Here is a 15,475-nt window from a genome sequence, read left to right as displayed (position 1 = left end):
GGTCTGCACTTTGCCGTTACAGGGCACAGACTGTGAGAGCCGCCAATAAACGTAGGATTAAGAGTCCAAGGTATTGTTGCGGCCAGAGAGTGTGGCTTTCCACTCGCAACCTTCCTCTTACGACAGCTTCTCGTAAGTTGACTCCGCGGTTCATTGGTCCGTTCCGTGTCTCCCAGGTTGTCAAACCTGTCGCTGTGCGACTGCTTCTTCCGCGACATCTTCGTCGCGTCCATCCTGTCTTCCATGTCTCCTGTGTCAAGCCCTTTCTTCGCACCCCCGTTCGTCTTCCCTCCCCCCCTCCCGTCCTTGTCGAGAGCGCACCTATTTACAAGGTACGTAGGATCATGGACATGCGTTCTCGGGGACGGGGTCACCAATACTTAGTGGATTGGGAGGGTTTACGGTCCTGAGGAGAGGAGTTTGGTTCCGTCTCGGGACGTGCTGGACCGTTCACTGATTGATGATTTCCTCCGTTGCCGCCAGGATTCCTCCTCGAGTGCGCCAGGAGGCGCTCGGTGAGTGGGGGGGTACTGTCATGTTTTGTCTTATATTGTCTTGTCATTTTGCTTTTCCTTCTGTTCGTTTTCCCCCTGCTGGTCTTTTTTAGGTTCGTTCCCTTTTTTCTCTCTCCTCTCTCTCTCTCTTCTCTCTATCGTTCCGTTCCTGCTCCCAGCTGTTCCTATTCCCTAATCAATCATTTAGTCTTCCCACACCTGTTCCCTATCTTTTCCCCTGATTAGAGTCCCTATTTCTCCCCTTGTTTTCCGTTTCTGTCCTGTCGGATCCTTGTATACTGTTCACCGTGCTGTGTCTTTGTATCGCCCTGTCGTGTCGTGTTTCCCTCAGATGCTGCGTGGTGAGCAGGTGTCTGAGTCTGCTACGGTCAAGTGCCTTCCCGAGGCAACCTACAGTTCATTATCGAGTCTCCAGTCAGTTCTCGTGATTACGAGTGAAATTGTTTCTTATGCTTTATTTACCGCTCCGATTTGTCTAGGAGTATTGCTATTTCCTTAAACTGGATTAAAGACTCTGTTTTCGCCAAGTCGCTTTTGGGTCCTCATTCACCTGCATAACATGTAGCTTGTGAGGTATGGAAACACTTTGTTGCTTTTATGAATTTTGTCTTGCTGCTTTTTGTTCTATGTTGCTCTGTCTGTATGCTATGTCTTGCTTGTCCTATGTTGCTATGTTGCTATGTCTATGGTGCTATTGTCTATATTGTAATTGTTTTTAATAACCTGCCCAGGGACTGCGGTTGAAAATTAGCCGGCTGGCTAAAACCAGCACTTTTACTGAAACGTTGATTAATGTGCACTGTCCCTGTAAAAATAAAATAAACTAAACTAATTGTGTAATACTTTTTTAAACAAATGTACACAAAAAACATTTGATTAATAAAATATTGAATCAGTCATCTTCCTCAAATTACTCAATTAACAAGGGGATGACAATCTTTGCAAGAGGAAGCAAATCTGATTTTATTGGTCCTTAACCTACATCTCAGATACTTAATTCAAGATAAATGGAGTTAACTTGGCCCAGAGCAGGCTAAAAGGTGAGCCACATTTGTTGACCAAAGTTACTTAGCTAACTACTCAAACCTCATTTGTAGTTTTGGGCTCTGCTCTCCAAAAGGTTAACTCTTATGGGTTATGTATTTCTGACTAGTGTCACCAAACTGAATATTTTACTGGGAAATTATTGATTGATTGATGAGTGAGCTCCTGGAGGGGCCCCTGTTTCTTTTTAGCCCAGCAGTAACACACCTGATTCAACTGGTTGATCATTTGAATCAGGTACATTGAGAAACACTGTTTCTGGCGCAGTGACTCTGGATTTGGCGTTTGTGCTCAACTATTCTCTCTCTCTCTGTTCTTCCAGGTGGTTCCACCCCAACATCACCGGAATCGAGGCAGAGCAGCTCCTCTTGACCCGGGGGGTCCATGGCAGTTTCCTAGCCCGGCCGAGCAAGAGCAACCCAGGAGATTTTACTCTCTCTATCAGGTAGGGGCCTCCATGTTCCCAGCTAACAAATGTTGGTTCCAATAACAATCTGGTTAAGTTATTTGTCAAATAACCAAGGGAGAACCTTTAGGTAATGTTTCGTGAATGTTCTGTGTTAGCATGGTTCTCTGCTAGTGCTTTAGTCCACCGCTTTAGCCTAGCTCTTTATCATAGCGTTAGCGGCCCATGCTCCACAACATTGTCCCTGGTGTAGGTTAATCATTCAGAGCAAATTGTCTCGTGAGTCAAGCCTCAAGAAATGGGAAATGATCGCTTCCCAGTAAGCAAGCTAGCGAGAGAGCAAGAGCCTTGCCTTTGGGTGAACAGTCACAGCATGTGGGAGTTCAAGCTTGAAATATGCGTAGTTTGTTATTCTCCCACGTTTCTACGAAATGGAAAATTGTTTGTTTCCCTCCTCGGTTGAAAAGAAAGCGAGAACTGGTCGTAAAATAGCCTTTCACAAGAATTGACTTACGCCACTGACCCTATGTATGAAATCGACAGGTCTAACCCTGTCCCATGACATTACATTACACTGAATTCTGAACAGTGAGCTCTGTCGTTGGAGAGATACAAAAGAGAAACATGGAGTTCTGGTAAACAGCAGGCCTCTGTGATTTCCTGTAGCGCCAGGATAGAGAGTGCCTCTGCATTGGCAACGGAAGCTTTTAAGAGGATTATCAGTCAGACGAGCTCATGGAAAAGGTCCAGCATCGTCCTTTAGCTCGCTCTCTTTAGCAGAGGTTGGCTTGAGTAGCGACGGAGAGAGGAGTGTGTGAGAGAGAGAGAGAGAGAGAGGGGAGGGGGTGGGTGTATGTAGGGTAGAGGGAAAGGGGGATACAAATGAATGCATTCAACTGAAATGTGTCTTCTGCATTTAACCCAACCCCTCTGAATCAGAGAGGTGCGGGGGCTGCCGTAATCGACATCCATGTCTTCGGCGCCCGGGGAGCAGTGGGTTAAGGCAGAAGACAGATTTTGACCTTGTCTGCTCAGGGATTCGATCAAGCAACCTTGAAGGTGAATGAAGGTTGTTAGGCTGGTAACAGCAGTGAGTGTGGCAGCCATGCCAGTCCAGGCAGTAGCTCTTAATAACATTAAGGCCGGGGGCCCATGTAGAGGTCTGACCCTGCATGCCCCTGGTGTTATGTGGCTTTGTGGTGACTGAGGGCTGCCTAACTGCCTGTGTGTGTTTGCAGTCACCAGGCTAAATGACATGTATTTGTTGTTCTTTAGACCACAGGGCCTGTGGCTAAACTATAGTGCAGGCTAACAGCAGCCCTCCCTCACCCCCACTCCACCTCCTTCCTGTGGGCTGTGTGATTTATGCCCTCCCATGGTACGGTAAGGTCAGTTTGGACTAGCTTGGTGGGGGGAAGGAGGAAGTAGTTAGAATAGTGCTATCTAGAGCATTGACATCTTTATTTTGTGTCTGCATTGTTTTGCTGTTGAAAGTAGGCTACGTACCAACATGAATGCATAAGAGTTTATTTCTTTGCTTACGGTGAGAAATACAAAAAGCTTATTCAGCTTTCATGAGCTGATGAGAGTTATGCTTTACACTTACTCACTTACACTTTTCTTTGCGACTATTCAGCTATGTCTTGCCTATTCACCAAGGACCCAATTCCGACCCGAGTTTAGCGTGCGTAAATGGAACGTTAAGAAATGTCTATGCATTCTTCTCCGAGTATTCTGACCTTGAACTTAAGCAATGGAACTTAAGCAATGGAATAGCGTGCTATTCACCTGATATTCATTTTGGGTGGCGATCGAATAAATGAAGGTGTGGCGGAGGTGTGTCTAGCAAGATACGCCGTATTCTGACATTGATTTACAGTAATTCCCTCATTTCTGCACCGTTACACCGTTACGGAAACTATGAATAAGGTCCAGCGAACCTGTCGGCATCTACTTTATTTTTTCCAATAGAAATAACCCCATTCTCATTGCATTGTAATTTACAACTTGATAATAGCTATTGATAACAGCTAGGGAATTGTAAATATAAGTGACACTTGTTTTAGATATATTTACCTTGTAAATCACAGGAGGCAAATGATAAACCAGTCATATGTAATTGTATTAACTTTCCCACAGTAAGGTTTTTTGAAATGTTGTTTGATTCTGCCGAATTTAAATTGTATTGCCTTTTAACTTGCAGGGATCGGCACTCTCAATTGTCTTAATCATAGGCCACCCCGACATTCTCTGTTTACTATTTCTATCATGTTAAATATTAGCTACTATCAGTATCGACCGTCACTAGGCCTAATAACAACCCATATTCAACTGCCAATGTATTGCTCGTTCCCTTTAGTTAGTATAGCCTATGTTATCATTCCATTTAATTACATTGTTTTGTTTACCTTAATTTGCTTTCTCTGTGAATTCTGTCATGGCCATGTGGTTGTCGCTCAGGATCATTAGTAACAGTTGGTAATACAGAGAAAAGACATGTAGGTTCATTAAATGGTTATGGAGCGGAGCGCAGACCAAGCCGTAACAGTTTGAACCTGACGAATGACACTACTTGGCTGTGTCATCACACAGTTAGGTAGTGCAGGCAATAGATGAGGGTACAGCCTCCTATTGTAAAATATTCTCCCTATTGTAATTCAATGTAAACTAATCTTCCAACATTACCATGAGTTAAAGATCTGAATGTAGCAATTTTCTGACTGAATCAACCCACCGTTTTCTTTCTTCCGTGTGTAAATGCTAGGCAAACCTGTAAAATACACTGTAAAATACACAGTATTTTTAAATCTACCAATTGGTGCAAAAACAGAGACAAATATGCATATATTATAGATTGCTTTCTTTCATTGATGCCTAATATTGTGAACACGTTCTCTCAATATATTCTATTGAGTCTGATGACAAAATTCAAACTACTGGGTACACCGTATTTGAAGGGATGTCTTAAGAAACATTTACTGAAAAACCTATTGAATGGAAAAATCTGTTGGCCACCAAGTGGGAAGGTTTTCAGCAGTTAAATGTATTATTCAGTGAACACAAAGGAACCACGCCTGCAAAGCCCGTTACACACCTTCATAAGGTAAGTCTGAATACCAACTACTGAGAAGTGTGTAGGAAAGGCGTGTGTAAGAAAGGTGTCATTTAATCAAGCGGAATTGGGCCCTAAGCTTGCCAGGGTCCAGTGCGACCAAGCGGTCTCTTACTTGTATGCTCACACATACTACCACATCACAGACACTCTCTAGCATTCTCTCACACATACTCTCTTACACACACTCATATCACACACACTCTCTCAATCATATATACTCACAAACAATCTCATAACACACACACACACACACACACACACACACACACACACACACACACACACACACACACACACACACACACACACACACACACACACACACACACACACACACACACACACACACACACACACACACACACACTCAACAGGAGAGTGATTACCATGTCGTTAGTGTTTCTTCTTACCAGCATGTTATTAGGGGAGTCCAGCTTGACTCTCCTTTTAATGGACGCCCTGGTACTCCAATGGGCTGTTATCTCATTCTCCCTGCTTTTCCCTTCGCTTATCTCCCCCTCTCCCTTTCCTGGCCTGGGCAGGGAGCTGGATGGCAGGGGAAGGGGGAGGGGTAAATACATTTTCTGCTAGTAGTGGCCGGAGTAGACCACAATGTGTGGTTAAGTAGACAGTGTGTTCTGTTATGGGAGAGGCCTTGGCAACCATAGCTCTATGCTGCATTTTGAGGGAGTGAGAATTTACACAGCCAAGCATGAAATTGTGAAGCGCATGTACACTGAGTATACAAAAAATTATGAACACCTGCTCTTTCCATGACATAGACTGACCAGGTGGAAGCTATGATCCATTATTGATTTCACTTGTTAAATCCACTTCAATCAGTGTAGATGAAGGGGAGGAGACAGGTTAAAGAAGGATTATATCAAGAATGGTCCACCACCTGAAGGACATCCAGCAAACTTGACAGAAGGGGTGCAAATCAGTATTAGGAAGGTATTCCTAATGTTTAGTATACTCTGTGTATGTAATTCTCAGATCAAAGGAAATGCCTTGGTTATTCATTGTTTTCGTTTAGTGAAAATATTTTGGGAACATAGGCCACAACTTTTGTTCTAGTGGTGTGTGTTCTAGTATCATGTTGTGTTTATACATCTCTATGCTCTTAGTCAGAGGAGAGGTTTAGAGGGCATTAGCCGGGACTGTGGATGGATTTTCTCTCCATATTACGTATGCCATTGCCTCCATTCATTTCCATTAGACATATTTCCATTGCAGTCGGGCTATTTATAGATTCAATCAATTAAATGCATTGGCCAAATTGACCTAATAGAATGTTGATTCATCTCATTTTGATAAGTGGATTGTGTTCTCACTGGATACTATGTAACAGAGATGTGGCCATGGTGGTCTGGTGGTTATTGACTCTGCCCTCGGCACTCACATACAGTGGGGAGAACAAGTATTTGATACACTGCCGATTTTGCAGGTTTTCCTACTTACAAAGCATGTAGAGGTCTGTAATTTTTATCATAGGTACACTTTAACTGTGAGAGATGGAATCTAAAACAAACATCCAGAAAATCATTGCATGACATAAGTATTTGATCACCTACCAATCAGTAAGATTTCCGCCTCTCACAGACCTGTTAGTTTTTCTTTAAGAAGCCCCCCTGTTCTCCACACATTACCTGTATTAACTGCACCTGTTTGAACTCATTACCTGTATAAAAGACACCTGTCCACACACTCAATCAAACAGACTCCAACCTCTCCACAATGGCCAAGAGCAGAGAGCTGTGTAAGGACATCAGGGATAAAACTGTAGACCTGCACAAGGCTGGGATGGGCTACAGGACAATAGGCAAGCAGCTTGGTGAGAAGGCAACAACTGTTGGCACAATTATTAGAAAATGGAAGAAGTTCAAGATGACGGTCAATCACCCTCGGTATGGGGCTCCATGCAAGATCTCACCTCGTGGCGCATCAATGATCATGAGGAAGGTGAGGAATCAGCCCAGAACTACACGGCAGGACCTGGTCAACGACCTGAAGAGAGCTGGGACCACAGTCTCAAAGAAAACCATTAGTAACAAACTACGCCGTCATGGATTAAAATCCTGCAGCGCACGCAAGGTCCCCCTGCTCAAGCCAGCGCATGTCCCGGCCCATCTGAAGATTGTCAATGACCATCTAGATGATCCAGAGGAGGAATGGGAGAAGGTAATGTGGTCTGATGATTCAAAAATAGAGCTTTTTGGTCTAAACTCCACTCGCGCGTTTGGAGGAAGAAGAAGGATGAGTACAACCCCAAGAACACCATCCCAACCGTGAAGCATGGAGGTGGAAACATCATTCTTTGGGGATGCTTTTCTGCAAAGGGGACAGGACAACTGCACCGTATTGAGGGGAGGATGGATGGGGCCATGTATCGCAAGATCTTGGCCAATAACCTCTTTCCAACATGACAACGACCCGAAACACACAGCCAGGGCAACTAAGGAGTGGCTCTGTAAGAAGCATCTCAAGGTCCTGGAGTGGCCTAGCCAGTTTCCAGACCTGAACCCAATAGAACATATTTGGAGGCAGCTGAAAGTCCGTAATGCCCAGCGACAGCCACGAAACCTGAAGGGTCTGGAGAAGGTCTGTATGGAGGAATCCAAAATCCCTGCTGCAGTGTGTACAAACCTGGTCGAGAACTACAGGAAACGTAGTTAATTGCAAACAAAGATTTCTGTTCCAAATATACAATGTTTTTTTCTGGATTTTTGTTTTAGATTCCATCTCTCACAGTTGTCGTGTACCTATGATAAAAATTACAGACCTCTACAAGTCGGAAAACCTGCAAAATCGGCAGTGTATCAAATATTTGTTCTCCCCACTGTATACTGATGTCGACATGTGTTCGAATCTGTCCAAAGGCCTGTTGGATACACACGTTTTAGAGAGATATTAAGCCAGTAGATAAAAGGAAAGGGTGGAATAGGCACTAAATAGTGTCATTGTGTGTTCTTTCTTCTCGAACCATGGGTGGGCCATTGAAGATTGATGATGACCTAATGTTGCTCCAGATATATTAAAACAAGTGCAGCGGCCTCCATCCTTGTAGTCAGAAGGGCTTGTAGGTAGACAGATCCTTCACACACACATGTTTGTTTTACTATACCTGTGGGGACCAAACAATTGATTGACATGCAAATCATATTTGCCCTAACCTCTAATTCTAAGCCTTAACCTAACCCTTTTTCTTGTGGGGACTGTTCTTGTGCCAGAAGCCCCCACATGTGCAATATTCTTTCAAAGGCCAAACCCACTGCTGCTGTGCACGGACAAAGACCTCCATGACCATAGCACCGGTCCAATCCAAGTGCCAATGCCATTTAACAAACTCCAGGTGGTGCTATTGTCAGATGACATGAAAATAGACGTCGTTGGTCACGCACACCAGCAGTGGGTTTGGCCTTCAAAATAAAAATTCACATTTTTCAGAAATACCTCATCCCTACTGTAAAACATAGTGTTAGATCTTTGATGTTATGGGGCTATTTTCCTTCCCTTGTTAAGATTAACAGCATCATAAACTTTACCAAGTACCAGGATATGTTTAGCCATAAACCTGGTTGCCTCTGCTATGAAATTGAAGCTTGGCCCCAAGTGGATATTCCAGCAAGACAATAACCCCAAGCACACGTCAAAATCCACAAAGAAATTGTTTAATTGACCCCCCCAAAAAATCAACATTTTGCAATTGCCACCTCAGTCTCCTGACTTGATCCCCATTGAAAACCTGTTGTTTGAATTGAAGAGGACAGTCCATAAACTCAGAGGAAGGATATCAAGGATCTGGAAATATTCTGTATGGAGGAATAGTCTAAGATCCCTCCCAATGTGTTCTCCAATATCAACACCTTATTTTAGTTTGGTCTGGGCATGAGTTGGGGTGGGCATTCTATGTGTTGTTCTATGTTTTTGTATTTCAATATTTGGCCTGGAATGGTTCCCAATCAGAAGCAGCTGTTTATCGTTGTCTCTGATTGAGAGCCATACTTAGGCAGCCTGTTTTCTGTTTTGTGTTTCTACACCTGACAGGACTGTTTGGTTTTTGTTCATTCTCTTGTTATTTTGTTTTGTGTTCAGTTGAAATAAAATTGAACACTTACCACTTACCACGCTGCGCATTGATCCGATCCTTCATACTCCTCATCAGAAGAGGAGGAAAACCGTTACAGATAATCAGCTGAGGGGACACGCTTTACCAAAATGCAATTCTGCATTAGATGAGGCATTCTCGGTAGGATGAGCCTAGTATCCTGATATTTGTTGCTTACTGCATTTGTTTTTACTAAACAGTATGTAGTACGATTAGTACACAGTATGCCTTTCTTACAGACAAATGCCCAAATCGCCCTCTAGTGGCTTCATGGGTGGAATGCTATTAATATTTTTAGTTTTATAATTAAATCAACATTATTTCCAAAAACCCTCTGGAAAGCCAGTGTTTGTTATATTTCAGACTTGTGACATACAGTACCAGTCAAAAGTTTGAGAAGATATCAAAACTATGAAATGACACATATGGAATCATGAAGTAACCAACAACAACAAAAAAGTTAAACAAAACCAAATATATGTGAGATTCTTCAAAGTTGCCACCCTTTGCCTTGATCACAGCTTTGCACACTCTTGGCATTCAACCAGCTTCATGAGAAATGCTTTTCCAACAGTCCTGAAGGAGCTCCCACATGTGCTGAGCACTTGTTGGCTGCTGTTCCTTCACTCTGCGGTTCAACTCATCTCAATTGGGTTGAGTTCAGGTGATTGTGTAGGCCAGGTCATCTGATGCAGCACTCCACTCTCCTTCTTGATCAAATTGCCCTTACAAAGCCTGGAGGTGTGTTGGGTTATTGTCCTGTTGAAAAACAAATGACAGTGGGACTAAGTGCTTACCAGAAGGGATGGTGTATCGCTGCAGAATGCTATGGTAGCCATGCTGCTTAAGCATAAATACATAATACATTTGAAAAAAATCAGTGTCACCAGCAAAGCACCCCCATACAATCACACCTCTTCCTTGCATCACGGTGGGAACCACACATGCAGAGATTTTCCGTTCACCTCTGCGTCTCATAAAGGCGGTTGGAAACAAATCTCAAATTTGGAAATCACACCAAAAGGACAGATTTACACCGGTCTAATGTCCATTGCTCGTGTTTCCTGGCCCAAGCAAGTCTCTTCTTATTGCGGTCCTGTAGTAGTGGTTTCTTTGCTTCAATTTGACCAAGAAGGCCAGATTCAGTCTCCTCAGAACAGTTGATGTTGCGATGTGTCTGTTACTTGAACTCTGAAGCATTTATTTGGGTTGTAATTTCTGATGCTAGTACTGTTCTTGAAATGACCAAAAAGGGCTCTCTTCTGTATACCACCCTTATCTTTTTTGTGTGTCTCAAATGCATTAAGGATATAAATTCCAGAAATGAACTTTTAACAAGGCACACCTCGTAATTGAAATGCATTCCAGATGACTACCTCATGGAGCTGGTTGAGAGAATGCCAAGAGTGTGCAAAGCTGTCAAGGCAAAGGGTGGCTACTTTAAAGAATCTCAAATATATTTTGATTTGTTAAAACTTTTTGGGTTAGTAGATGATTTCATAGTTTAAGTCTTCACTATTATATAGTAAATATAAAGAAAAACCCTGGAAAGAGTAGGTGTGTCCAAACCTTTGACTGGTACTGTATATAAAGTGCAAAATTGGGATGCAAACTCATGAGAGCATCAGCTGTTCCGGGCGACTGTGTGATCACACTCTCCGCAACCGATGTAAGTAAGACCTTTAAACAAGTCAACATTCACATGGGCTGACCAACTAGCAAGTGTCTTCACTAACATTGTCAACCTCTCCCTGTCTGAGTCTGTAATTCCAAGATGTTTCAAGCAGACCACCATAGTCCCTGTTCCCAAGAATACTAGTGTAACCTGCCTAAATGACTACTGACCTGTAGCACTCACATCTGTATCCATGAAGTGCTTTGAAAGGCTGGTCATGGCTCCCATCTACACCATTATCCCAGAAACTCTAGATCCACTCCAATTTCCATACAACCTTAATTAACAGATAATGATCTCTACAGCCCTCCACACTGCCCTTTCCCACCTGGACAAAAGGAACACCTACTGTATGTGAGAATGCTATTCATTGACTACAGCTCAGCGTTCAACACCATAGTGCCCTCAAAGCTCATCAATAAGCTGAGGACCCTGGGACTAAACACCTCCCTCTGCAAATGGATCCTGGACTTCCTGACGGGCCGCCCCCAGGTGGTAAGGTGTTACGAATCCCTTTTGGCCCGACAGTCTAGGGGGGGATGGTAATGAGACCCGTAACATAACTCATGCAAATTATTATTGTGACAAAGTAAAAGTGTTCACGAAATAACCACGACAACAGAAATCTACCGTCAAACTCTAGGTTTATTTATAAACACACGGTAATGGGGGGAGCAGGAAAAGGGGCTGAGCTGGACCCAAGGAAAGAAACAATAAATATACAAAAACACACCCCTAAGCTAGACTAGCCTACTTTAACAACAGCTAACTAACTAACCAAAAATACAGTGGGTGGTCCGCCCAGTTCTAACTAGTGTATTTAACAAAGTTCACCGACGGGTAGTGTATGCCCATGGGCGACTTGTCTTGGTTTCCCCCTTTTTCCCACCAGCAACAAACAAACACCATAACCAAAAACAATACTCACAGGTGATGACAAAGTGCTATGGAGGTGCTTTAAACAAAAAGAGAGGTTAAGACAAAGCGAGAGTGAAACACAGAGACCTACAGACGTGGCATTTACAGAGAGATTGAGCTGAGCTGAGCTTTAGAACAAACAAATGATGGGGTTTTTAAACCATGGGGAAGGAACTGTGATAGGTCAGGAAATAGGAGCAGGTGTGTCTTCTGATTGATGATTGATTGTTGACTGATTGGGGAGTGATGATTTTCACCTGTGAGGGGAGAAGGAGAGAAAAGAAACACACACACACACACACACACACACACAGGATAACTATATCCGTAACACTCCCACCCTTAAAAGAGCAACCCTAGGGGTTGCGACTACAGTATTTCAATGAATACTCACAACAAAGCAACAACCTTGCAAAACATACAGAAATCATTTTCACACACGAGACAAAGCATCTGCCAACACATTATCAGAACCCTTTTTGTGGCGGATCTCCAAATTATAATTTTGTACAATCAGCGCCCAACGCATAAGGCGCTGGTTCTGGTTGTACATTCGGTGGAGAAAAACTAAGGGGTTATGGTCAGTATATACAACCATGGGTAGGGCACTGGAACCAATATATACTTCAAAGTATTACAGAGCCAACAACAAAGCAAGAGCTTCTTGTTCTATTGTCGCATAGTTTGTTTGACATTTATTAAATGTATGTGAAAAATAACAAACGGGATGATCCACTCCACTCTTGTCCTGCTGCAGTAGAACAGCACCAGCACCTCTGGCACTAGCATCTACCTCGAGTTTGAACGGTTGTTCAAAATCTGGAGCAGCAAGTACAGGTGTACTACATAAGAGTGCTTTCGCTGATTCAAAAGCTCTCTTACAATCAGCGGACCACACAAATGATCTAGCCGGACTAAGCAAATCAGTCAATGGAGCAACTACCGCAGAGAAATTTTTACAGAAGCTACGGTAGTAGCCAACCATCCCTAGAAAGCGGCGTAGCTCTCGCCTGGTGTTAGGTGCAGGGAATGCAGTTATAGCCAAGACCTTGGCACCAACAGGGCGCACCTGTCCATGGCCAACCTCTTTACCGAGATAGGTAACAGTAGCCTTCCCAAACTCGCACTTTGCCAAGTTCAGGGTTAGAGAAGCAGCTGCCAACCGTTCACATACTACCCTTAGCGAGTCAACATGATCTGACCACTCAGACGAATAAATCACTAGATCAAGGTATGCACTACAATTAGGAACGCCAGCGAATACGGAGTTAACCAGTCGTTGGAAAGTGGCTGGTGCATTTCGCATCCCAAAAGCCATAACGGAGTACTGTAGGAAGTTGTCTGGGGTCACAAAGGCAGAAATCTCAGAAGCACGTGAAGTTAACGGAACCTGCCAGTAACCTTTTAAAAGGTCTAACTTGGTTACATACTTAGCAGCACCAATAGTGTCGATACAGTCGTCCAGTCGGGGTAACGGGAACGAATCTGGCATTGTGACAGAATTTACCTTTCGATAATCCGTACATAACCTGGACGTACCATCAGGTTTAGGAACCAAAATGCAAGGAGAACTCCAAGGGCTTGAACTTGGCTTAGCCAGGTCATTCTCCAACAAATATCTCACCTCATCCCTCATTATCTTCCTCTTGGAAGCGTTGATACGATATGGGTGTTGCTTGATAGGTGTAGCATTTCCAACATTAATGTCATGTTCCAACACATTTGTGCGAGTAGGAACGTCATTAAAGAGACATGGAAAACTGTGTAGTAGCCTCACAATATCATTGGCCTGTCCATCCGTTAAATGAACCAGACCGGATTGGATAGACAGCAGCATTTCTGAGTTGGGCAATCTAACACACTGCTGCTGAGTATTGCGCAACTCCAAGCCATCAACATCATCAATATGACAGTCCACTATCATAGCAGTAGTAGCAGAAGAGACAGCAGTACCTTCCTCTGTTTTTGAACTCTCTAACTGTGTGATGGGTCGGGTGTGGTAAGCTTTCAACATGTTAATGTGACACACACGAGATTGGCGTTGTCTATCAGGAGTTTGAAGCACATAGTCAGTTTCACTTATTTTCTTTTCAATTAAATAAGGACCCGAGAAACGAGCTGACAGTGAAGATCCTGGAACAGGTAATAACACCAGTACTTGGTCACCTGGCTGTAGTGGACGAGAAACAGCCTCTTTATCATAGTGTCTTTTCATGCTCCTCTGTGAGGAAGACAGAGCTTCCTTTGCGAGAGCACAAGCTTGGTGTAGGCGCTCACGAAAGCGACTAACGTAGTCCAACACATTCTCATCTCTGGTACACAACTCTTGGGACAAGAACTGTTCTTTAAGGACTTTCATTGGTCCTCTCACTGTGTGACCAAACACCAGTTCAGCAAACAAAACTAGAGGAACTCCCTCATCCCAATCTTTCTCAGATTCCAAACAATATTTACGTAGCATAGACTTCAGTGTCTGATGCCATCTTTCAAGTGCACCCTGAGACTCTGGGTGATAGGCGCTTGACACACGGTGCGTAATTGACAAGGATTTTAACACCTGCCTGAAGAGCTTGGATAGGAAATTGGTTCCTTGATCGCTTTGTACCACCCTAGGTAACCTGAATGTCGTGAAGAATTTTATTAAGGCTTTACTCACTACCGGGGCTGTAATCCTTCTCAGAGGAATGGCCTCGGGGTATCTTGTAGCCATACACATTATCGTTAACAAAAACTGATTACCCGATTTTGTCTTCGGTAACGGTCCGACACAATCAACCACCACATGCTCGAATGGTTCACCTATGACAGGTATGGGACAAAGAGGAGCGGGAGGAATAACCTGATTTGGTTTTCCTGTTATCTGACATGTGTGGCATGTCCGACAGAACTGAGCCACATCTTGTTTTAAACCCGGCCAAAAGAAATGTCGAAGGATCCGATCATAAGTTTTTGTGATTCCTAAATGACCAGACCACTGGTGATCATGAGCAAGGGATAACACATTTTGTTGAAAGGCTGTAGGAATCACTATTTGGTAAACAGCATTCCAATCTCCATCCGCGTCAACATGGGATTTCCATTTACGCATGAGGAGATTACCATCAATGAAGTAAGCCACGTTCTTCTTCTTCACATCGTCCAATGAGACAACACTAGAAAAACATTTAGCAAGCTTGTTGTCAACCTTTTGGTTAGCAATCAGCTGCTCACGACTGACTGGTAACTGTATTGCATCAGCAATAAGTTCAACGTTCTTTGATTCTTTCCTGGGCTGTTTGTCAGAGGTGATCAGCTTCTCAGAGGTATCACACAATCCATCTTCTTGATCAACCTCTTTGAACAGTACAGTGTTCGACAAATCTATCACGTCACCCTCTTGTCGTGCCTGGGCACGAGTGACAGCACAAGCGGGGAACACATGTGGATAACTCTGTGCCAGCTCATTCGAGAGAGAGTGGTCACTTTTATCCAATACTTCCAATACGGGTACTACCTTTCCTCCGGCAATATCGTTACCCATTATAAAGGTCACACCTGTCACTGGCAACATAGGCCGTACCCCCACTCTGAATATTCCACTGATTAACTCAGAGTGTACTTTCACAAAGTGCAATGGCACTGGGACAAAACCCATTTCAATACCCTGCACTAACACACTGGAACCACAGTATGTATCGTCAGATAAGGGCAACAC

At 43.6% G+C, this 15,475-nt stretch overlaps 1 protein-coding gene across 5 annotated transcripts in view; it reads left to right on the top strand.

The window, feature by feature from the left end:
- The window catches only part of LOC124046194 (tyrosine-protein phosphatase non-receptor type 11-like), a 116,521-nt gene that overhangs the window by 53,985 nt on the left and 47,061 nt on the right, over positions 1-15,475 (top strand). For all 5 annotated transcript variants that reach the window (XM_046366306.1, XM_046366304.1, XM_046366305.1 and 2 more), the window contains exon 2: positions 1,882-2,004. In XM_046366306.1, the coding sequence (XP_046222262.1) occupies positions 1,882-2,004 (123 nt within the window). The remainder of the gene's footprint in view (positions 1-1,881; positions 2,005-15,475) is intronic.

This window comes from Oncorhynchus gorbuscha, linkage group LG10 (genome assembly GCF_021184085.1).
Source record: "Oncorhynchus gorbuscha isolate QuinsamMale2020 ecotype Even-year linkage group LG10, OgorEven_v1.0, whole genome shotgun sequence".
Classification (NCBI taxonomy): Eukaryota; Metazoa; Chordata; class Actinopteri; order Salmoniformes; family Salmonidae; genus Oncorhynchus; species Oncorhynchus gorbuscha.
Note: the sequence above shows the minus strand (reverse complement) of the source record. Positions and strands in the feature narration are given on the sequence as shown.